This window comes from Chiloscyllium punctatum, chromosome 37 (assembly GCF_047496795.1).
Source record: "Chiloscyllium punctatum isolate Juve2018m chromosome 37, sChiPun1.3, whole genome shotgun sequence".
Lineage (NCBI taxonomy): Eukaryota > Metazoa > Chordata > Chondrichthyes > Orectolobiformes > Hemiscylliidae > Chiloscyllium > Chiloscyllium punctatum.
The window spans coordinates 64252426-64278055 of record NC_092775.1 but is presented as its reverse complement, the minus strand read 5'-3'; the positions used below and the strand labels follow the sequence as shown (position 1 = coordinate 64278055).

Sequence of the window (25630 nt, the reverse complement as noted above, 5' to 3'; positions counted from 1 at the left end):
TGAAAGAAGACAGCGAGTGGTAGTGGATGGAAAGTATTCCGCCTGGAGGTCAGTGACTGTGGTGTCCTGCAGGGATCTGTTCTTGGGCCTCTTTTTTTTTAGCTTTTAAAAATGACTGGGATGAAAAAGTGGAAGAGTTTGGCAATGACACAAAGGTCGGTAGTGTCAAGGGCTGTTGCAGGCTACAACAAAGCATTGACAGAATGCAGAGCTGGGCTGAGAAGTGGCAGATGGAGGTCAATCTGTATAAATGTGACGTGATTCATTTTGGGAGGTAAAATTTGAATGCTGAACACAAGGTTAAAGACAAGATTCTTGGCAGTGTGAAGGAGCAGCAGGATCTTGGTGTCCACGTACATAGATCCCTCAAAGTTGCCACCCATGTTGATAGAGTTGTTAAGGAGGTGTATGGTGCTTTGGCTTTCATTAACAGGGGGTCTGAGTTTAACAGCTGTGAGGTTTAGACCACATTTGGAATATTGTGTCCAGTTCTGTTCTCCTCATTATACAAAGGATGTAGATGCTTTAGAAAGGGTGCAGAGGAATTTACCAGGATGCTGCCTGGATTGAAGGGCTTGTATTATGAAGAGAGGTTGAGTGAGCTCAGGCTTTTCACACTGGAGAGGAGGAGGAGAGGTGACTTGGTAGTGGTGTACAAGGTGATAGATTAGATGGCTAGAGACTTTTCCCAGGGCAGAAATGGCTGTCACAAGGGGGTTATAATTTTTAGGTGATTGGAGGAAGATATAGGGATAGATGTCAGAGATAGGTTCTTTACATAGAGAGTAGTGGGTGTATAGAATGCACTGCCAGGGGTTGTAGAAGAGTCAGAGACATTAGGGACATTTAAGTGACTGCTGGACAAGCAAACGGATGACCGTAAATTGAGGGTTGTGTAGGTTAGGTTGATCTTAAATTAAGATAAATGCTCAGTACAACATCTTGGGCCGAAGAGCCTGTACTGTGTTGTACTGTTCTATGCTCTGTATTCTATAAGACAGAAAGTTACAATCAATGGACCAATCAGCTGAACATCTGTCATTCAGAAAAGGCAAAGACTCCAGTGTGAAGAAAGAAATAACAGGGCATTTAGAAAAGGTTAACATGATGAAACAGAATCAACATGGCTTTGTGAAAGGTAAGTCATGCTTAACAAATTTTATGGAGTTCCTCGAAGATATTGTATCCTCTGGTAGAGTTTATAAAGGGGATATGATACATGTATTTGGATTCGAGAAGGCATTCGATAAGGTAGCACATAAAAGGTCAATGCTCAAAATAGAAGCTCATGGCATTAAGTTTAACACACACAAGACATAGCAGCAGATTATTTTCTTCCTTTTTGTTGTTGTTTTTTGTTTTTTTTAAAAAAAACTATCCCTAGTCCTTTTGCTTACAACTAAGGGTGGCACGGTGGCCTGGTGGTTAGCACTGCTACCTTACAGCACCAGGGTCCTGGGTTCAATTCCTGCCTGTTTGTGTGGAGTTTGCACATTCTCACTGTGTCTGTGTGGGTTTCCTCTGGGTGCTCTGGTTTCCTACCACAATCCAAAGGTGTGTCGGTCAGGTGAATTGGCCTTGCTAAATTGCCCACAGTGTTAGGTGCATTAGTCAGGGGTAAATATAGGGTGTGGGTTTCTCTTTGGAGCAGTGGTGTGGACTTGTTGGGCCAAAGGGCCTGTTTCCACACTGTAGAGAATCTAATCTTATCATAGCCACATTGTATGTGTTTCCTTTCAACCTGATGGTATCCTTAACCTCCCTGGTTGACCATGGTGTTTTATCTCCTCCCTAGAATCTGTCTTCCTCACTGCAGTATTTCTTTACTGTGAGTAAATAACTCTTTTCTTAAATGTCTGCTATTATGCCTCAACTATCTTTGCAGATAAACTCTTTCCTAATCCACTCCAGCTAGCTTTGTCCTCACTCCTTTGCAATTGCCTTTATTTAAGCTTAGCACAGTTATTTCTGACCCAAATTCCTACCCCAAAACTGAATGCTAAATTCTACCTTGATATGGCCACTTTTTCCAAGGGAATTTTGTGCTCTGATATCATGTATTAAACTTGCGATATTACATATCATCAAATCCAAAATAGCCTGATCCCTGGCCAGGTCCACAATATATTGATTTAGGAAATCATTCCAAAAACGCTCTGAATTTTTCCTCATGGCTTCCTCTGCCAATTTGACGACCTAATCAACACAAACATTAGAATCATGCATGATCAATGCACTGCCTTTATTAAATGGCCTAAAATGTCCTGATTTATTCTCTGTCCCATTGTATAGCTACTGTAGGGGTCTTATAGACTACTTTTACCACTATCTTCTATCCCTTTTTATTTCTTACCTATTTAGATTCTATGCCTTCGTATTGAAGATAGTTCTCTTGCTATAGTAATTGTTCCATTCATACTAACAATACTACCCCACAATATTTTCCTCCTGTCTATCCTTTTGAAAAAAATCACATAGCTTGAAATATTTAGCTCCCAACTTTGATCTCCTTGTAAACTTGTCTCTGTGATGTCAATAGGATCACACCTGTTAACCTGAATTCTGTCATTAGTTCAGCAATTTTGTTCTGAATGCAATATGTATTCAAGTAAAGAGCCATGGATTTTCCCCCTTGGTAATTAACCCCTGATATCGGGTTAATATGTTAACATAGTCTGAGGGTTGGTTAACACACAGAAGATAAGCAGTTCAGATTGATGTGTCTTTTTCAGGTTGGAACGATGTAATCAATGGAGGGCTGTAATGATCACACCTCAATTATTTACTATCTTCAATAATGACCTGGATGAGGGGTCAAATTTGACAATGGTACAAGAATAGGAGTAAGGGATTGTTGTGATGATATAAAAATAAGAGGGTGGCATTGTCGTGATGAAACTGTAAGGAGTCTACAAGGACTCATAGATAGATTGAGTGAAACGGCATAAACTTAGCAGATGGAGTTTAGTGTAGGTAAGTATAAAGTCATGTACTTTGGTAAAAGCAATCAAAAGGCAGACTATTATTTAATGGAGAGAGAGGTTTTCAAAAATCAGTGTGGCACAGAAGGATCTGGGTGTTCTTGTGTATAAAACACAAAGTGTTAGCATGCAGATGCAATAATAATCAAGAAGGCAAATGAAATTTTTGAGCAAACAAAGACATAGATTGGTGGCGAAACTCAGCAAGTCCGGCAATTTCTGTGAAGAGAAAACAATGTTTTGAATCCAGTGACCCTCCTTCAGAAGTGGAACTTTGGTCTTTTGGTTCAGGGTTGGAGTTTAAAAACAGAGGTATTTTTATAACTGCAGTGTGTTGATGAGGCTACACCTTGAATGCTGTGCTCAGTTTCAGTCCCTGTATTTAAGGAATGATGCATTGGAAGTGTTTCAAAAGAAATTCGCTAGGCTAATCCCGGGATGAGAAGTTGACTTATTACGAATGGCTAAACAGGTGAGGCTTTTTATCCATGAGAATTAAGAAGTATGAGGGATGATCCTATTGTCACATTAAGGTTTGGGAGGAGGCTTGATAGGGTACATATTGAGAAGATGTTCCCACAAAAGTTGGGGAACCCGAAACTCATGGATACAGTTACAGCATAGGAGGCAACATTTAAAAACTGAGATATGAAGGAACTTATTCCCGAGACGATAGTAACTATCTGGAATTCTGTATCCCTGCGAGTTCGGAGGCAAGGTCATTGAAAAAATTTAAGAGGAGGTAGATAAGTTTTGACATGTCAGAGCATTGAGAGTTATGTGGGGCCAGCAGAGCTGGAGGAAAGAATACACAAGTCATCAGGTTCCTTCATAGAAAGTCTGGGCAGTTTCTGTATAGTCTCCTATAAGAAAGACTGTACAAGATTACCTCTAGCTCAGCATTAAACTGGCACCTAGCCCAAAGGATATCTGATTTAGAAATGGAAAAGCAATCAAGTTGAATTGGATGTTGTTCTGAATTTGAGGTTGGGTGCTAAACACATTTAGTATTGAACAGAAAGAACTTTTAATGCCACCAAGTCATTATTTGCGACTTCTAATGTCTGGCTTGACTTTGCACATTTTAAGTAAGGCATTGCTATACACATATCCCCCCATCAGAACAGATATTCAAAAACTTTTATGTGGAATGCACGTAGATACATATAAATATAGGAATGGATCATTGGAATGAATGTGATCTCCATGCTCAAAACTATTGCAAACATTCCAAATAGGAATTCGAACCAGGTCAGTTGTAGTCCCAGTGCAAGGACCATGTTCTTTCTGAGCGACAAGCATTGACACTCGCAAACAAACCATCTCAACTCCTCCTTCCACTACTCAACCATGCCGGAAAGCACGATGAGGAGGAGGGGGCAACATGCACTGAACATGGTTACAAAGGCTAAAACATCTGCAAGGCACCCGCAGCCTACATTACTCATTAAATGAATAGGATTTGGAATAACTAGCTATCTAATGTGTCGAGTGCATCATGCAGAAGGGTCCAGAGTTGTACTGCTGAGTTTGTACATTCTGATGCTTCGCTGCAAATAATGGTGATGATTTTCTTTTTCTTTTCTCTGCAAATTGGGTATTCATTTCTTGTACTTAATTACTATAATTATAGACAAACTGGAATTTCAGTCAGTTTATGAATATCTGTTCTGATGGGGGGATATGTGTATAGCAATGCCTTACTTAAAAAGTGCAAAGTCAAGTCATACATTAGAAGTCGCAAATAATGACTTTGTGGCATTATCGCTACGTTATTAGTATTCTAGTATTGTCCGAGGGACCTGGGTTCAAAGCCTGCCATGGCAGATAGTGGAGTTTGAATTCAGCATAAATCTAGAGTTATGAATCTATGATGACTATGAAACCATTGTCAATTGTTAGAAAAAGCTGCTGTCCTTATCTGATCTCACCTACAAGTGACTCCAGGTCCATAATAATGTGGTTGACATTTAATTGTCAATCAGGGAAAGGTAATAAATGCTGTTGTCACCAGCAGTGCTCACATCTCAATGAAATAACCTGACAGTCACAACCTCTGCAATCTTTATGATGAAGCTATGTACTGCAGCCTGGAACATGTGACAAATGCTTTCTACTTGGAAACACCAAGTGGTGTGAAAGGTGAAAGTGATATTACCAACACAGCCAATGACAGAAGCATCCTTTTTGCAGACCTTCCTTTCTCATTATGAAGGGCTCCTTTTGGAATTATTGCCCCAACTATGGGAGAGGGGATTCTTTTTAGTTGTTCATAGGATATGGTTGTCATTAGCTCAGTCAGCATTTATTTTCCATGCCTAACTGCCTTTGAAAAGGTGGTGGTGAACACCTTCTTGAATCATTGCACTCTTTAGGATGGAGGACTCCCTCACTCTGCTGCTACTGTGCAGAAGTGGTGGAGGGAGGGAGTGTTTAGGATGGTGGATGGGGCACCTCGATGGTAAAAAGTTTCTTCTGTTGGAGCTACACATCACACCCCTGACTAATGAGAGTTACAAGGTGAGATATTGGCCTTAGAATTCCCAGCCTCTGACCTGCTTTTGTTGCCATACTACTTGTGTGGCTGGTCCATTTTATGTTCACTGATCCCCTATCTGCTTGGAAATAACCAAAGACAATTACCTGCCCTATAAATACGTGAATCAAGGCATGGGAACATCTTTACTGTGTGGTTCAGATGCATGCACATCTGGTTTGTTTCCTCCTTTAAACCCAAACAACTACAGAGGGATTCTCATATAGGCAACATATTATGAAATGTTTGCAAAATCTAGCTAGTTGAAATCTAGCTATGAGAAATTGATTTTAAATACCCATAGGGCAAAAGGTCACAGCAACAAACATCTCACCAGTGAAGCAGAAAGAAAATGGATGGAAAATAAATGGTTGATATTGACAGCAGTCTTAACAAATAGGCATCATTTAAGACCAAATGACTTGTCAGGAATGAGTGTAGTAATTGTAATGAGGTCAACCAGGTGGACCTCATAGAATATAGTTCCCTGATTGGAGCTGTAAATCTGGTCCAGTCAGGGAGCCTTGGCTGATCAATAAGAACAGGAGTGTCAGAGGTTCTGTTCACTCAGAGAGCTGGCTCTGGGGAAGCATGCTCAGTATCAAGGACTCTTTATGTGTAAATAAACAGTAACTGGATGATGGAATACTGGCCTCTGTGGAGTTTTTTTCAGTGATGAGGACAGTGAGATTAATTATGTAACCATGCAAAAGTGCCCACTAGCTGAGCCCAGTTGGACTTCAAGCAGGCACGACAACTGGCTTTAACATTGGAAACTACTGCAAGTGGAACATATGAATTGCAGGGCATTCCATTGGAAGTAGATACCTTTGCCAGATTGGGGAACACCACTTGAATAAAGGCAATTGCATAGCCTCACTCAAGACATATCCTGAATAGAGGGACTCGAGGTCAGTCCATAGCAAAACCTCAAAGCAAAGCCACGTTTTGGCCAAATAGTTAAAATTTTCTTTCGAATCTGGGCTGGCAAGCCATTGTAATTGCTGCTGGTATGTGGACTCGAGACAGCAAAAGATTCTCATTCGACCTCAGTTGAGTAAGAGAACTCATCAGTTGGTATCCAGGATAGTGCATACCATGCAAAGTCCACCTATATCTGGTCTGGAACAATTAAATTGCTTGGCAACATCCAAATCAGAACTAATCAAAATAAATTGTCACCTGGTTCTAATGGAGGCTGGTACCAGCATGGCTGTATCAGTAATGGCACAATCTTTAAAAAAATTGTTAAGTCAAATCCTGAAGTTTGCTCAAGGCATCAGCTCAACTGAAAACCTTTGCTGGGGAACCTTTACAGATTAAAGGTACGACTTCAGTTGTGGTCTCTTATGAGAAGCAAACGGTTCAGTTACCACAGATTATCAGGCCCAAGCTTGATGTGGCAAAATTGGTTGAGAAACATTCACCTAGTTTGGCTCAACATGTTTTGATTAGAAAATGGCTGCCCGACTGAAGTCCTAAGTAAATACCCGGAAGCTTTTCAGGAAAGCCTAGGGACTATCAAAGGAGCCAAGGCATGTTGACCAGAAAGCAGTTCCATGTGATTCTGCAAGGCCTGCTCAGTGCCATTTGCACAAAAATAGAGACAGAAATCAGAAGGCTGGAAAGTGAAGGCATCATCAAACCCGTCCAGTTAGCAGAATGGGCAGCACTAGTCTTATTGATTGTGAAGCCTGACAGGTTGGTTCACCTTTATAGGGATTTTAAAGAAACGGTACACTGTTTTTCACAGCTGGATAAATACCCAATCCCTCACATGGAGGATTTATTCACGAAGTTGGCAGTGGGGCTGTCCTTCACAAAGCTGGACATAAGCCACGTGCACTTGCAATTGTGGTTAGATGAGGATTTCCAGACGTTTGCTCCAATGAATGCCATAAGGGTTTGTACCAACACACAAGACTGCCATTTGGGATACTGTTAGACTGTGCAATTTCTCAGCAAATGATGGAGGACATAATAAAAGATCTACCCTGGGTGGCCATTTCTCTTGATGATGTGCTAATTACAGAGAAGACCAATAAGGAGCACTTAGAGAGTATCAACATAATCCTTAGATATTTCTGCCATATGGGCATATGCCTTCAAAAGCAAAAATGTTGTTCTTAGGCTACAGAGTAAAAAAGACCAGGTTACACCCATTGGAAGATAAAATGAGCATGATCAAAGGTGCCCTGGCCCCCACAATCTGAACTATAGCTTAGATCTTTCCTTGGGCTGGTGAATTATGACCGAAAGTTCACATACAATCAGGTCTCCATCCCAGCACCCTTGCAACAACTCTCGCTACCACAGCCACATTTGCTTCCTCAGTGCCTGCCTCCATAACCAACTCATCCCACACGGACTCCGGACCACCTTTAAACCAGCAGAGTTCGGACCTGAACAGGACAAACAGCACAGACTACAGATTCAAAAACACCAGCAACAGTTCTCCTTCAAGATCCTCTGCTCCACGCTTGCAGCAATGCGCCGGCACCTAACCTCTCTACAGTCAGCCCTGCCTCAGCTGAGGGCCACACTCTCTCAGAATTGCAAAGGACCCACTCTGTACTACATCCTCAGGAGAATTCATACTCTCAACAAACAGTATTTCAATTCCATCTCAAACATCAAAAACTGTAAGCACAACAAACTTTTATCCACCCACCTCCATAACCAGCACTCCTCAAACATTCCAGAAGATTCCCCTGGCCTCGGAATCTATTCCGCCATTAGCCATGTGGCTGATGCAGCTGCGCTGATTGATGATGTCACTTCCACCTCCATCATGGCCACTCCCACAACCACTTCCACCCCTCACAATTCCTCATGCATCACACGTGACATCACTTCCGCCCTTCACATCATCGCTGATGCCACATCCTACTGCCGTGGTTACCACCACTTCCGCCCCCACCAGCGCCACTCACCTACATTCTGCTAACATGCCCTCCACAGACCCCACTGTCACTATCCCCACCCCCCAGAACCCCGAGGGGAACACTACCCCTGCTCATGACTCCACCCCCATTCCCCCCACCATCACACCCACTCCAGTTACAGGTTCTGCCCCCACTCCCAGCTCTACATCCACACCAGATCCCAGCTCCCAGCCCTGCTGAGTTTTCACCATCCCCCCAGACCTCCCCCTCACTGAGGATGAATGATCAGTCCTCAGCAAAGGACTCACCTTCATCCCCCTCCGTCCACGCATCAATGAATTTAATACACGTCGTGATGTCGAACAATTCTTCCATCGCCTCCACCTCCGAGCTTACTTTCACAATCAGGACTCCTGCCCACCTTCCGAGGACCCCTTCGCCCACCTCCAACACACTGCATCCACCTGGACACCCCGCGCTGGCCTATTACCTGCCCTCAACCTCTTCATTTCCAACTGCCGCCGGGACATTAACCGCCGCAACCTGTCTACCTCCCTCCCCCACTCCAACCTCTCACCCTCACAATGCACAGCCCTCCAATCCCTCTACTCCAATCCCAACCTCACCATCAAGCCAGCGGATAAAGGGGGCACAGTGGTAGTCTGGTGCACTGACCTCTACACCGCTGAAGCCAAACGTCAACTCGAGGACACCTCTTCCTACTGCCCCCTCAACCATGACCCCACCCCCCATCACCAAACCACCATCTCCCAGACCATACAGAACCTCATCACATCAGGAGATTTCCCACCCACAGCTTCCAACCTCATAGTCAGGGAACCCCGCACTGCCCGGTTCTACCTCCTTCCCAAGATCCACAAGCCTGACCACCCTGGCCAACCCATTGCCTCAGCATGCTCCTGCCCCACTGAACTCATCTCTACCTACCTCGACACTGTCCTATCCCCCCTAGTCCAGGAACTCCCCACATATGTTCGAGACATCACCATGCCCTCCACCTCCTCCAAGACTTCCGTTACCCGGGCCCCCAACACCTCATCTTCACCATGGATATCCAATCCCTCTACATCTCTATCCCCCATGACCAGGGCCTCCAAGCCCTCCGTTTTTTCCTCTCCAGACGTCCCCAACAGTACCCTTTTACCGACACTCTCATTCGTTTGGCCGAACTGGTCCTCACCCTTAACAATTTCTCCTTTGAATCCTCCCTCCAGACCAAAGGGGTAGCCATGGGCACACGTATGGGCCCCAGCTATGCCTGTCTCTTTGTTGGCTACGTAGAGCGTAATTACACCGGCACCACTCCCCACCTCTTCCTCCGCTACATTGATAACTGCATTGGCGCCACCTCGTGCTCCCGCGAGGAGGTTGAGCAATTCATCAACTTCATCAACACATTCCACCCTGACTTTAAATTTACCTGGACCATCTCTGACACCTCCCTCCCCTTCCTGGACCTCTCCATCTCTATTAATGACGACCGACTTGACACTGACATTTTTTACAAACCCACCGACTCCCACAGCTACCTGGATTACACCTCTTCCCACCCTACCTCTTGCAAAAAATGCCATCCCGTATTCCCAATTCCTCCACCTCCGCCGGATCTGCTCCCAGGAGGACCAGTTCCACCACAGAACACACCAGATGGCCTCCTTGTTTAGAGACCGCAATTTCCCTTCCCATGTGGTTAAAGATGCCCTCCAAAGCATCTCGTCTACATCCCGCACCTCCGCCCTCAGACCCCACCCCTCCAACCATAACAAGGACAGAACGCCCCTGGTGCTCACCTTCCACCCTACCAACCTTCGCATAAACCAAATCATCTGCCGACATTTCCACCACCTCCAAAAAGACCCCACTACCAGGGATATATTTCCCTCCCCACCCCTTTCCGCCTTCCGCAAAGACCGTTCCCTCCGTGACTACCTGGTCAGGTCCACGCCCCCAAACAACCCACCCTCCCATCCTGGCACTTTCCCCTGCCACCGCAGGAACTGTAAAACCTGTGCCTACACCTCCTTCCTCACCTCTATCCAAGGCCCTAAAGGAGCCTTCCAGATCCATCAAAGTTTTACTTGCACATCCACTAATATCATTTATTGTATCCATTGCTCCTGATGCGGTCTCCTCTACATTGGGGAACCTGGGCGCCTCCTAGCAGAGCGCTTTAGGGAACATCTCCGGGACACCCGCACCAATCAACCACACTGCCCCGTGGCCCAACATTTCAACTCCCCCTCCCACTCTGCCGAGGACATGGAGGTCCTGGGCCTCCTTCACCGCCGCTCCCTCACCACCAGACACCTGGAGGAAGAACGCCTCATCTTCCGCCTCGGAACACTTCAATCCCAGGGCATCAATGTGGACTTCAACAGTTTCCTCATTTCCCCTCCCCCACCTTACCCCAGTTCTAAACTTCCATCTCAGTAACTGTCCCCATGACTTGTCCGGATTTGTCCTACCTGTCTATCTCCTTTTTCACCTATGCACTCCACCCTCTCCTCCCTGACCTATCACCTTCATCCCCTCCCCCACTCACCCATTGTACTCTATGCTACTTTCTCCCCACCCCCACCCTCCTCTAGCTTATCTCTTCACGCTTCAGGCTCACTGGCTTTATTCCTGATGAAGGGCTTTTGCCCGAAACATCGATTTCAAAGCTCCTTGGATGCTGCCTGAACTGCTGTGCTCTTCCAGCACCACTAATCCAGAACTCTTAAAAAAGGCTCAGCCTTGGAAATGACTGCACAGTCAAACTATAACTTTCAGGGAAGTGCAGAAACAGCTGTCATCCTCTCGAGTGTTGGCACACTATGATCCCAAACGAGACCTGGTATTGACATGCACCACTTCCCCATATGGCATTGGGTACTATGGAGAGGAACACCCAATAGTATATGCATCCAGGACGTTGGCCATTGCTGAGGGCAAATAAGCCCAAATAGAGAAGGACAACTTGGCGATCATGTTTGGAGTGAGGAATTCCACTAATACCTTTATGGATGTAAATTTGTAAAGTTACAGACCACAAATCCTTGTTATGTCTCCTTAAAGAGAGCAAGGCACTGCTGTCTATAGCTTCAGGCTGAATTCAGCAGTGGGGTCATGTGTATAATTTTATGTTAGAACACCGTTGAGGAAGCCAACTAGAAAATTCTCATGCAATGAGCCACCTCCCACTGACAGATACACTATTGATGGTACCACCACTGGACGAGTCCGTAATGGTTTTAACTTTTCTGGAAACACTTCCAGTCACAGTTGACAATATCAGACCTTGAAGGCAGAAGGATCCAATCCTGATAAAACTGAAACAGCTGGTGATGATGTGGGAAACCAAAGGGCCATCACAACTAGAATTGAAACCTTGTTAGACTTGGAGAGACAAGATCACAATTGAGGACAGCATATTATTATGAGTTGGCAAGAGTGATTGGCCTGAGCAAAGGCCGCTGTTAGATACTGACTGAATTCCATGAGGTTCATCCAGGGGTTTCCAAAATGAAGATATTGGCAACAAAATAATGCGTGACAGACAGGATTGGATGCCGGCAAAGCTGCATTGTTGGGGCAGTGCCCAGAGTGTCAACAAGAACAAAAATCACCACTAGCAACTCCCCTACACTCATGGGAATGGCCAGCTGAACCCTGGACTCAGTTCCATGCCAACACTGCAGGTCCTCTCAAGGGCTCAATGTTCTTAGTCATTGTGGACACTCATTCAAAGTGGTTGGACATGTACAGAGTTCATTCATCAAACACAGGGATGACATAGAATAACTGTGCACACCTTTTATAATATATGGACTCCCACAAGTGTTGGTCACAGATAGTGGGCCATCGTTTACCAACAGGGAATTAGAGTATTTCCTAAACTTGAATGGTATTTGTCATATAATTACAGCTCCATACCATCCATTAATCAATGGTCTGGCAGAAAGAGCAGTCCAAACTTTGAATGTATGCTTAAACAAAAAGCCTGCAGCTTCATTAGATACCAAACTGTCCTGGTTCCTATTTGATTATAAGACCACCCCTCATGCAATTACTTGCATATCTGCAACAGAGTTGTTAATGGCCAGAAGATCTGCACCACATTAAATCTGATCTCCCCAGATTCGGTGGAAGGGGGTTGGGGGGTGGTGCTGAAATGTGATCAGGAACTTTAATGCCAGACACAAGACTCTGCTAAGCAAGAGAGACAGTTTATTTCAGGAGACAAAGTTTGGTATAGGAACTGCAGGAATGGCCCTGCATGGGTTAAAGGCATGGTCGACTTGCGGTCAGGTCCAGTGATATATGAAGTTTGAGTCGGTGTGATGGTCCTGAACAAGCATGTGGACCATATAAAAACTACAAACTTGCAAATTGTGTGAGAGGAGCGCCAAAAACAAATGAACTGGCCTGTGTCCTCAAACTCAGAGGCTGAGGAATGTAGTGATTGTAATGAGGTCAGCCAGTGGACCTCATAAAAAATAGGTTCCCTGATTGGGGCTGTTAACCTGGTCCAATCAGAGATCCCTGGCTGATGGATATAAACAGGAGTGTCCCTCTTCCGGGGTTACGTTAGAGCCCGGGTGTCCTTGGAGAAGGAGCACGCGGGTGTCCACCGACACCCTGGAGTTGTGACTGGCCACTTGGAAAAAAAAAAAAAAAGTAGCAGTGTCCAGCCCGGGTGTCCTTGGAGAAGGAGCACGCGGGTGTAAAAGAAAAAGAAGAAAAAAAAAAAAAAAAAAAAAACAGGAGTGTCCCTCTTCCGGGGTTACGTTAGAGCCCGGGTGTCCTTGGAGAAGGAGCACGCGGGTGTCCACTGACACCCTGGAGTTGTGACTGGCCACTTGAAAAAAAAGAAAAAAAGATAAAAAAATAAACAGGAGATACCGCTGCAAAAGAAAAAAAAAAAAAAAATAAACAGGGAATTAAGGGCAGTGCTTGTCACTGGCCACTCGGGTGTTTTTCCTATCTTCCTGGTGGTGGAAATTGAATAAAGATTTGTGCACTTTGTGTCTTTTCACTGTGTCTCACACCTGCACACACACACACTATGGGTGCTGGGGAATAAAAATAAGCACTACCGCACTTAGGCGGTAGTGTGGGGGTTAAATATAAAAAAAAAGGAGAAAAAAAACAAAAGGGATTATAAAACATAAAAAAAAAATATAAACAGGAGTGTCCCTCTTCCGGGGTTACGTTAGAGCCCGGGTGTCCTTGGAGAAGGAGCACGCGGGTGTCCACTGACACCCTGGAGTTGTGACTGGCCACTTGAAAAAAAAGAAAAAAAGATAAAAAAATAAACAGGAGATACCGCTGCAAAAGAAAAAAAAAAAATAAACAGGGAATTAAGGGCAGTGCTTGTCACTGGCCACTCAGGTGTTTTCCCCCCATTGTGTGGAGAATTGGCTCAGTGTTGGACTGTGACTCTCTCTGTGTGTGTGCACGTGCAACGACTGAGAAAAAAAAAAAAATATAAACAGGAGTGTCCCTCTTCCGGGGTTACGTTAGAGCCCGGGTGTCCTTGGAGAAGGAGCACGCGGTGTCCACCAACACCCTGGAGTTGTTCAGGGAGAGGTGGGCGCCGCAGGGAGTGGAGTGTATTATTTCCCCGTCCAACTCTATTTTGATTTAGTCCCTACCCTCCCCTTCACTGTTTTGCTCACACAGCATTGCCCTTTGATGAGAAGGGCAGTGCTTGTCACTGGCCACTCGGGTGTTTTCCTATCTTCCTGGTGGTGGAAAATTGAATAAAGATTTGTGCACTTTGTGTCTTTCACTGTGTCTCACATCTGCACGCACACACACTATGGGTGCTGGGGAATAAAAATAAGCACTACCGCACTTAGGCGGTAGTGTGGGGGTTAAATATAAAAAAAAATTAAAAAAATAAAAAAAAAATATAACCAGGGGAAGCATTGCCCTTTGATGTAAAAAAAAAGACAAAAAAAAAAACAGGAGTGTCCCTCTTCCGGGGTTACGTTAGAGCCCGGGTGTCCTTGGAGAAGGAGCACGCGGTGTCCACCAACACCCTGGAGTCGTTCAGGGAGAGGTGGGCGCCGCAGGGAGTGGAGTGCATCATTTCTCCCTCCAACTCTATTTTGATTTAGTCCCTACCCTCCCCTTCACTGTTTTGCTCACACAGCATTGCCCTGTGGTTTGAAGGGCAGTGCTTGTCACTGGCCACTCGGGTGTTTTTCATATCTTCCTGGTGGTGGAAATTGAATAAAGATTCGTACACTTTGTGTCTTTCACTGTGTTTCACACCTGCACACACACACCATGGTGCTGGGGAATAAAAATAAGCACTACCGCACTTAGGCGGTAGTGTGGGGGTTAAATTAAAAAAGAAAAAAAAATAGGGGATTAGCCCGGGTGTCCTAAGAAAAATAGAGTTGAAAAGTCCTGTCCCTCTCCTGTAGTTATAAAAAAAAAGGTAGAAAAAAAAAAGAAAAAAAAGAAAAAGAAAAAAAAATAAACAGAAAAAAAAGGAAAAAAAAATAAACAGGAGTGTCACCATTCTTCTCACCGTGTGGCAAATCTAACATTTGCTCTACTAACACATATGAAATGAGGTATTAAAATTAGGAATTCTATTTTCTGTTTTACAATGCATAGAAGCATTGTACATACTTTTTACAAATGTCAATCAGGTTTAAAAACAGGAAAGGCTAACAAACCTATTCAAACCATTTGTATCTGAAAGAAAGCCAGATGACATCTGAGTTCTCTACTCAGCTGATTTACAGTTTTTATTTTTGCAGATATTCTGGATACTTTTTCCAACAGTGTAATCAGTGTTGCTAAGTAATGATTATTCACATCAATTCGTTACTGAATTCATCCTAAAAGACTTTATTTTCTATCAATTATCTGTGTTGAGCTGAGAGAGCTAAAAAAAATTCATATTCTCAACAAAGTTATTGAAGAAATCAAACAAAATAAAAATAAAGAGGCACTTCTAAAGTTGTGTTCACACTGACAGCTGGCTCTGAGGGAATTAGTAGAGTGTCAAGGACTCTCAGCATCTAGATAAGGGGTGACTTGGTGACGGGATACTGGGCTCTGTGGAAGTACTTCAGTGAGGACATTGGCAACAGAGATTTGGTATATTTCAGTTTCACTGCAGATATATTTTGGGGGGGCCAACCAGGAGGACAAAGTTGAGTCTAAGGTAATACCAAATATGCAGATGACTCCAATCATGAGGGAAAGTGTCTCATTTTAAGAGTATAATGCCTGAAGATTTATGCTACAGCCATGTTATGGGGACATGGACCAAATTATAATTAAAATGAACTGATTGTTGAATTCTTTAAAATCAGTGTCCAAAATGGGGAGGAGATAGTGCTATATGGAGAGCTGAAGATTCAGTGGGGGGACAAAGGAGACCACAGTGTGGGATTAATGTCATTGTGATATTTCACACAAGCTCAGCAGTCAGCAAGTGGGAGGAAGGTGTTATTTGTTGGAGTTGTAATATCAGAGAAAAGACAATCATGTCTGATAATATGTGCGACATTGTTATGATGCATCAGTACTTTACCACAGTAATGTTATTGTGAGTGGGAGCATAGCTCCCACACTGCAATCAGAATGAATCCTATTTGTTTTGAAACCACATTTTGTTCAGCTCATTGTTCTGTTGACTTTGGGCAAGTTTATTGCAGTCTGCAACCATCAGTGCTGAGAAATAATTAAGTACCATAAAACAAGCAAATGTAGAAATGGTTGTGCCTCTTAAAATATAAAACCCAACTTATTGGCACAGAATTATAGAAAATAGGAGCTGAAGTAGGCCATTCGGCCCTACAAGCTTACTCTGCCATTCGTTACGAACATGGCCCTGGGCAACTGTCTGTATGGAATCTGCACATTCTCCCTGTGTCTGTGTGGGTTTCCTCCGAGTCCTTCAGTTTCCTCCCACAGTCCAAAGATGTTCAGGTTAGGTGGATTGGCCATGGGAAATGCAGAGTTGTGGGGATAGCCTTCAGAGGGTTGGTGCAGGACCTGATGGGCTGAATGACATCTTTTAGCACTATAGGGATTCTATGATTCGAATTCCCATGTAATTCCTGTATTCAAAAGGGGAGGGAGGCAAAAAGCCAAGAAATTACAGACTACTGTTAAAGATGTGATGTAAATGTTTTTGATTAGTGCAAACTCAATAGGTTGAAGTGTCTTTTTCTGTGCTGCAAACCTCTATGACTATCATTCTCTGACTCAACAGCTCTTGGATATGTTCAAGAAAATCAGGCAGAGCCAAAATGGCTTTCTCAAAGAGAAATCATGTTTAACGAACTTTGTTCTTTGAAGAGGTACGTTGTGCTGTAGACAAAGAGGTACCAGTGGATATATTATTCCAGAATGCCTCTCATGATATGCTTCATAAAGTTATTGTGAAAAATTAAAGCTTATGGTGTAGGTACAATCTATTAGCATGGATAGAAGATTGACTTACTAACAAGTGGCAGAGGGTAAGGTTAAATGGGCTTTTTCAGGCTGGTAAGATGTCATGAATGGTGTGGATGAACTGATCAAAGATATGACAGCTAATTTTGCAGATAACACAATGGTAGGTGGGAAAGTGAGTTAAGAAGAGAAGATAAGAGGCCTACAAAGGGAACCCAATAGGTTAAGTGAGTGGGCAGCAATCTGATATATAAAGTACAATGTGGGAAAGTGCAGAATTGTCCATTTTAAAGAAATAATAAAAAAATCTATTATCTAAATGGTGAGAAGATGCAGAGCCCTGAAATGCATGAATCACTGAATGTTACTATGCAGGTACAGCAATTAATTGGAAAGTTAATAGAATGTTATGATTTATTACACGAGGAATTGAATCTAACAGTATGCTTCAATAATGCAGGCAATTGGTAAGACTATGTCTGGAGTACTGTGTACAGTATTAGTCACTGTACTTGTGGAAAGATGTCAATGCATGAGAAGTTGTTCAGGGAAAGTTTACTAGACTAATGCCTGGAATGAGCAGCCTAATAAGGAAAGGTTAGACAGGCTAAGCCTGGAGTTTAGAAGAGTCAGATATGACTTAACTGAAATGAATAAAGTACTCAAGGAACTTGACCAGTCAAATATTGAAAGGACATTTTCTCTTGTGGAAGAATCTAGAAATAGGGGTCATAGAGAGCATTCTCTCTAATTTTGTTAATGGTCCATGCGCAGCAGTGATTTCTGAGATTGGAAGTCAATGCCACGATTGGTGGAACAACACCAATTACCATGTGCAGAACACTGGAGCAACTTCACAAACACACACACACAGCCACACAACTTACAGGGAGTATTGGTCAGAAGTTAAAGATAAGAGGGTGCAATTTAGATAGAGGTGAGGACATTTGTTTTCTCTGAATCATTGGAATTCCCTTCTCAAAAGGCAATGGATGCAGAACCTTTAAATTTTTTCAAGCAGAGATGGATAGATTCTAGATTACCAAGGGCATGATATATTATCAGAAATATGCAGGAATGTAGGCTTGAGATTAAAATCAGATCAGCCAAGGTCTTATTGAATGGTGGAGCAGGCATGAGGGGCTGAATGGCTTACTGTTGGTCTTATTCGTACCTTTGTAGTATACAGTGCTGATCTAATGGTCAAATTGAAAACACATAGTAGTAAGCAGCACTGAAAAAGGTTAGCACAATGCCCTGTCCTTGTCCCAATGTATGCAGTACCACTTAATTTAAAGACTTCACTCTTTAATCATAACCTAACAAAACCTGAAGAAGGCTTTGACTCTGTTGAATATTATTTTGTTGCATACTGTGTGTTTTTTATTTTGTGATTTCTAATCTGTGAACAATTTGAAAATGTTTTTAGGGTATTGCATTTGTGAGTTGTTAATCTTGAATGATACAGTGTTTATCATTAATATGCACAGTTGAAAACATTAGCAGAAGCGCCTTAAATTAATCATGACTTTATCTTGACTGATATTCAGTCTGCTTCTCCACTGGGAGTGTACTGTGTTCCTCTTTCCTGAATTGGCTTCTCTTTGATGTGATCATCATTATCAGTTACACAGGTCAGGTCGTGAAGAACAAAATGAAGATCATAGGAAGAATACTGAAGCTAATGCTGATACTTTTTGTTATGAAACCGCCTTAACTGGTGGTGCTCAGTTTTGAAATAGTTGAAGTCTGCAGGGACTAACTGTGAATAACTGCAAAACAACGATTTACTAAAGTTTTCTCCAGAATGCTATAAAATTAGAGAAATAAAAACCTGTCAAATGTGAAGGAAAGAAACAGAAATGTAAAACGTAGGAGCAGGAGGAGGCCATTTAGCCCTTTGTGCCTGCTGCAACATTCAATATGGCTGATATTCAACTAAGTATTGCTTTTTCCTTATACCCTTTGATTCCTGAAGCCCTTGGAACCAAATCTAAATCCTTCTTGAAAACATTCAATGTTTTGGCCTCAACTGCTTTCTGTGGCAGAGAATTCCACAGGCTCACTTGTCTCTCGGCGAAGAAATTTCTCCTCATCTCAATCTTAAATGGAGTCCTACCCTTGTATTCTGAGACTGTGGACTATGGTTCTGGACTCCCCAGTCATTAGGAACATCCTTCCTGCATTTAATCTGTCCAGTCCCATTAGAAGTTTATAGGTTTCTATAGATCCCCCGCCATTCTTCAAATTTCCACTGAATATAGTCCTAACCAATTCTCCATTCATACGTCAGTCCTACTATCCCAGGATTCAGTTTGGTAAATCTTTGTTACACTCCCTCCATAGCAAGAACATCCTTCCTCAGGTAAGAGACCAAAACTGCCCACATTACTCCAGTTGTGGTCTCAGCCAGGACGTGTGTAATTTCAATAAGACATAAATAGCTCTGGTCAATGATAAAAATCACACAACACCAGGTTATAGTTCAAAAGGTTTATTTGGAAGCTCTAGCTTTCAGAGTGCTTTTTCTTCATTAGATGGTTATGGAGGTTGACCTCCTGATGAAGAAGCAGTGCTCCGAAAGCTAGTGCTTCCAAATAACCTGTTGGACTATAACCTGGTGTTGTGTGATTTGTAACTTTGTCCACCTCAGTCCGGCACCTCTAAGTCTAGTCATTGATGCAGCCTTTTCAGAGTGTATGTTATACTTTTATTTGTGCTGTCAATTGAATTTCAAAAAAATGTAACAGTATAGCATATAAATTTCAGACAAATCACCTTGAACTATGGAAAACAGACAACTGTATAATTAAAGCTTTTGAGCTAGAAATTTGTCACATCCCATTTTGGGAGCAATAATCTCCAATACATGCCTGAATCTGGGAAGCCTCATACTTGGACAGAAATTGCCATGACATCCAAAAACATGCTTTTACCTGGAACAGTTTAGGCTGACTGACTTGTTCGCAGTTGAAGATAGACAGCCTCAGAGAGAATGGTCCCCTTCTGTTCCTGTTGTTCTATATGGATGTTAATATAAAGACTTTGCCTTGCCATACTTTGCAGCTTCAGGAAGCAATAGTCAGGCTGCTGTGAATCTGGAAAAATAGACACAATTTGTTCAGTAAATTTTCTGAAGGAATTTAATAAGTGAGTTCTTGAAATGGATACAAGGGCTTCATTTCAATACTGAAGCCAAGTCTATTCTCAGTTTAAGCATTAATTTGGCAGTGTAACAAAACGGCCTTAACATATTCAGCAGTAATCTGAAATAACTCCACAGAGGCTAGTGTCCCCTGTCACCATGTCACCCTTTATTTCCACATGGAGATTCCTTGACACTGATTCAGCTCCGTCAGCACCAGCTCTCAGAGTGAACAGAACCCCTGATTCTCCTGTTTATACCAGGAAGCCATGGCTCCTTGATTGGAACAAGTTAACAGCCCCAGTCAGAGAACTCATATTCTATAGGGTCCACCTGGCTGGCTTAGTTCCAATCACTATATGACCAGATATACTTGACAGATTGGTTGCTGGTCTTTACACTGTTGAATTTATTACTGCACGACCATAAATAGAATCTCTTTCCACTTTTTTCTTCCAAATTAGTGCTGGTTCTCAGTAGAATGATTTGAACCACACAATTCTAAGGTTAAATATTGGCATTTATTAACCAGCCACTGGTGGTCCGAACAGCCTAGACTGAATAAATTCTGAGTATTAGCTGAGAATTATGCCATATTGTCCATGGTGTCTTCATATCAATACCACAGTTAAGCTGGACATAGAAGATTTTATTTATTGAAACTTCAGATCTGAGACCATGTCTTTTTTTCACTACCATTTCCTTCTTTACAGGCTACACGGATGGGTACGATCATGGGAGTCTACTTCCCCTGCTTGCAGAATATTTTTGGAGTCATATTGTTCTTGCGCCTGACATGGGTTGTTGGGGTCGGTGGAATCATGGAATCTTTCTTCATCGTCATGTTGTGCTGCTCCTGCGTAAGTAATAATTCACTCCTTATTTCAGCATTAATGATATTTTTTACCACCTAAAACAGCATTGCACAGAGGGGACAGTTCTCAAGTTCAACTTGTCAGCTTTCAGGTTATAATGGCATAAATGTGAACAGAACAAGCCAAGGATTTAATAGACTCAGTAACAGGATGAAACATTCTCTTATCCCACACACCCAAAAGAAAAGATCAAAGCCACAACTGAATGAGGAAGTATTTTAATAAACATCCATGGTGTGTGTGTCAGGGTTGTGATGGGACACAGTGAATTAAGAAATTAAACAATGTTGTGGCAATTTCTGTCTAATTATTTTAGTGGTGTACAAAATTTATGCTAATTCCAGCTTTGGAACACAGATCATACAAAACTGGAGAAAAGATTTAGAGAACCTCCGGCCAGTTCTACTTCAATCAAGTAATAGTCAGCTTAGAGACACATGGGTTTAAATAAAAAAACTGTGGTCCCCTTTATGACTTATTTAGTGATGCACTGTCCAATGTTGAGTTATACAGATGAGAATCAATGTCCACTAATTCCGCATTATCTGATGGTAACAATGGGAGTGATGTAGCTCCTCCAAAGCTAGAACTCTCTTATTGTGTAGGTTTACACTTGATCCATTTCCATTTGAGCAAAGTATGAGAAAGCAGCGCAAAATGGCAGTTATCTTTGTTCCTGAATATCCCCAAAATCCTGGAAAAATTCAATCACAGGGGTGACCAATAGAAAAAAACACTGTCACTGTCTATTGTAAGGATAAAGTTGGTGTGGAGCTGCTTCTCCAATCACAGGTTGTTTCTCTCCCATGCTTGCTGCTGATAAGTTCACTAATGCATTATATGGGTGGGAGAGCCAAGGCCAGGCGAGTTGTCTGTTGGATGTCCAACTGCCGGGGGCACGATAAAGGCTGCAATTGGTGTGGGGGAAGAAATTTGTGAGGAGACTGGAGGGTGCAAAGGAAGAATAGGGAAACGCTGGAGGTTGCAAATGCAGAAAGAAAGGGATAATTAATTCAGAAAAATGTGGGGTGTTGCATGTTGATAAGACAAAGCAGGGCAGGACTTACACAATTAACTGTAGGGCCCTGAAAATGTTGGCAAACAGAGAAACTAAGGGTTGCAGGTACAGAGTTTCTTTAAAGTGGCATCACAGTCAGTCAGATTGGTGAACAATGCATTTGGCATGCTTACCTTCATCGGTCAGACCACTGAGTATAGGAGTTGGGACATTATATTGTGGCTGTACAAAACATTGATAAGGCCACATTTGGAGTACTGTAAACAATTCTGGTCGCCCTGCTGTAGGATGGATGTTATTAAACTGGAAAGGTGCAACAAGATTTACAAGGATATTACCAAGACTGAAGGGTTTGTGTCATAAGGAGTCCCTGGATTGCCAGGGACATTTTTCACTGGAGCATAGTAGGTTGAGGGATGACGTTATAGAGATTTGAAAAATCATAAGGGGCTTTGATAAAGTAAGTAGCTAAGGTCTTTTCTCCAGGTTAGGCAAGTCCAAAACTAGACGTAATAGGTTTAAGGTGAGGGGGAAAGATTTAAAAGGGACCTGAGGGGCAACTTTTCACACAGAGAGTGGTGCATATATGGAACGAACAGCCAGCGGAAGTGGTAGAGGTGAGTACAATTACAACTTTGGACAGGTACATGGGATAGGAAGGTTTTGGAGAGATATGGGCTAAATACAAGCACATGGGACTAGTGCAGTTTAGGAACCCTGGTTGACATGGACAAGTTAGGCCAAAGGGCCAGTTTCCATGCTTTACATCTCTTAGACTCTGTGACTGTGAGGGGATGGAGCAGGAGGTTGCAGGGGGGCTAGGGAAGGAGAATGCAACCATGTGGGAGTCCACAGGGAAGGGAGAGAGAAATGCTGCATTGTGGGGAGAGAAAGAGAGAGTGAATGGTCTTGGGTGGAAAGGAGGCTGCAAGCTGTGGGAAAGGGAAGGTGAATCTTTAAGAGGGAGAGATGATGGCTGAAAAGGGGACAGAACAGTTTTAAACTATCGCTACTGATATAATAAATTTCCATAGAATCCCCACAGTTTGGAAACAGGCCTTTGGCCCAACAAATCCACACGAACTCTCCGAAGACTAACCCACCCAGACCCATTCCCCTACATTTATCCCTGACTAATGCACTTAACCTACACATCCCCTGAATATTATAGGCAATTTACCTAACCTGCATATCTTTGGGCTATGGGAGGAAACCGAAACAGACGCGGGAAGAATGCACAAACTCCACACAGACAGTTGCCCAAGGCTGGATTTGAACCCAGGTCCCTGGTGATGTAACACTGCAGTGCGAACCACTGAGTCACTGTGCTATAAGAGGAGTGTGAATCTCTAGTTTAAGGCTGCTTATGTTCAGGAGCTATCATCTGAAGAAAAATTTAGATGTTTTCCAATTGTTAAATTTAAGTTTGAGATTGAAGTTGGAAATTCAGTGAAAAAGGGAGTAACTACATTAAATTTCTGACTGTGTGTATTTACGATGGAAACATATTAGCTATGATCTCACTAGTCTCTGAAAGAGATAATATTTAGGATGATGCCTCTTTTTGTGTATGAATGTTCACAGTTATTTTGGAAAAACATCAGTTGCTGACTTACTCCTCTTTAAATGTCAATTTAAATAATACGCTGCACAAGAAATTAATGTTTTCCTTGTATGTTGTGTATTAAATTCCAATGGAAATTCAATATTGAGGATATCGCCTAATTCTTCGAATTCGGCTTCTCTATGAATCAAAATACTCTAAGTCAACACAAATGGACATTGTTACTATATGTTTCCACCACATAATAATTTAGAGAGAACGGAAAGGAGCCCTTGAAACCAAAATGTAGCTCAGCAAATCAAAGAGGGAGGGAGAGAGAGCCCTCAAGAAAACCTCAAGTAAAACCCTTGAAAAAAAGTCATTAATTTGTGTCCTGCTGAATAATATGCCACACTTATGGAACTATACACAGATATGAAGTTTGACCTTTGATCAAATAACAAAATCAATAAATTCCAATCCATGTTAATAGACAAGTGAATAAAGATAGAGAAACACCACTACAAGCAGCTCACTGCACAATAAAACGAAAGAGGGTAGCCATCAAGTACATTTGGAGAAATAATTGAAAAATGTGTGTGTGTAAACACGTGTGTCTACATTTGTGTACATGTATCTGTGTGTGTGCATATGTGTTGTGTACACTCATGTTTGCATGTGTGCACATGTGTATCTGTATGTATTTACATGTCTGTGCATATGTACATGTGTGCTTCTGTGCATGATATGTGTGTGTGCCTCTGTATGTCTGTGTGTGTTCGCATCTGTATGTATGCGTGTGTCTGTAGGTGTGTGCATGTGTGTGCATGTGTGTGTGCACGCACATGCATGCATGCGCCTGATGGGGTGAAGAGGGTACTGCAGGACTATGGAGTCAGAGGATGTGTAGACATTGATAGCTTTAGGACATGCCAAAGCATGGTGAGTGAAACAGCTCTGGCTTTGTTTCAGATTTGTGCAGAGATACCTCCATGGGTGTTAAGTTGCTCATTGACTTATGTAAGAACCTTAATGCTTGTTTAAGGAGGGTGCTTGAGACACTCAATCTCACAGCTCTTCCATTCAACTGCATGATTGTAAAATTATTTCTAAGATGTCAAAGCCGAATTTTATCACTGCCATTGTTGCCCATTGAATAAAATACAAGGAAATATTAACTCCCTCCACTGGACAGAAACCAGATGGAACAGAAGTTAAACTCAAGCTGAACACTCTTTAAAAGCCCAATGACCATTATACTGCTATTGTCATCATCATCCCACCTCAGAAACCAATGGCTGATATCTCTCTCCTTGCCAACAATCACTTCTTCCAATTATGCTTCCTACCGAAAGGCTTTGAAAATGCTACCATCTCTAAAATCCACCTCTATCTTTTCCATAACTCTATATTTGAATCTCATCAATCAACTTTTTGTTCCTGCTCCAACAATCAAATGACCCAAATTAAAATTGTGAATGACCCAATTCAAAGATCAGAGAGGGATCTGCAAAAAAAAATCCAGCCTAAACATAAATGACAATGCTAATGGATATTTCACCGGAGTTGTATCAGTGATTGTTTCTAACCTCCAGCCAGTTCTAGACTACAGCCTCCAACACCTCCATTAGATATAAAACTGTTGCTCGACTCATCCCAGATATGAATGCACAAATACAGAAACCAGTTTCTTATTCTGTGATAACAGCAGATGCTCCTTCCCAGAGTCCCCAATGTGGTGGAATTTGGTTTATTTCCATCAGCAGAACCCAACTCCCCCTCACATTTCACAATTTTGAATTACATATTCCATCTCCCTGTGCGGTCTGCCAGCCTATTTGTCTTCTTCTCTTTTGCTGCAGTTCTCCATAGTCTCATTTCTACTCACCTGATTGTTGATATCTGCAAACTGTGACCCTCAAGTTTACTTTAGTTATGAGGAAATATTTGACAGACTGGAACTCTTTTCCATGGAGAGGAAACGGCTAAGAGAACACTTAGAATATAGAACATAGAACATTACAGTGCAGAACAGGCCCTTCAGCCCTCGATATTGTGCAGGCCTGTGGAACCAATCCAAAGCCTAGAGTCCTACACTACTCCATTTTCATCCATATGTTTATCCAATAACCATTTAAATGCCCTTAAAATTGGCGAGTCTACTACTATTGCAGGCAGTGTGTTCCATGCCCCTACTACTCTCTGAGTAAAGAAACTACC

General features: G+C 42.6%; 1 protein-coding gene across 4 annotated transcripts in view; it reads left to right on the top strand.

Moving 5' to 3' along the window:
• Positions 1-25630, top strand: part of LOC140463166 (solute carrier family 12 member 5-like) — a 1088806-nt gene that overhangs the window by 840981 nt on the left and 222195 nt on the right. For all 4 annotated transcript variants that reach the window (XM_072556937.1, XM_072556936.1, XM_072556940.1 and 1 more), the window contains exon 4: positions 20688-20834. In XM_072556937.1, coding sequence (XP_072413038.1) covers positions 20688-20834 — 147 coding nt within the window. The remainder of the gene's footprint in view (positions 1-20687; positions 20835-25630) is intronic.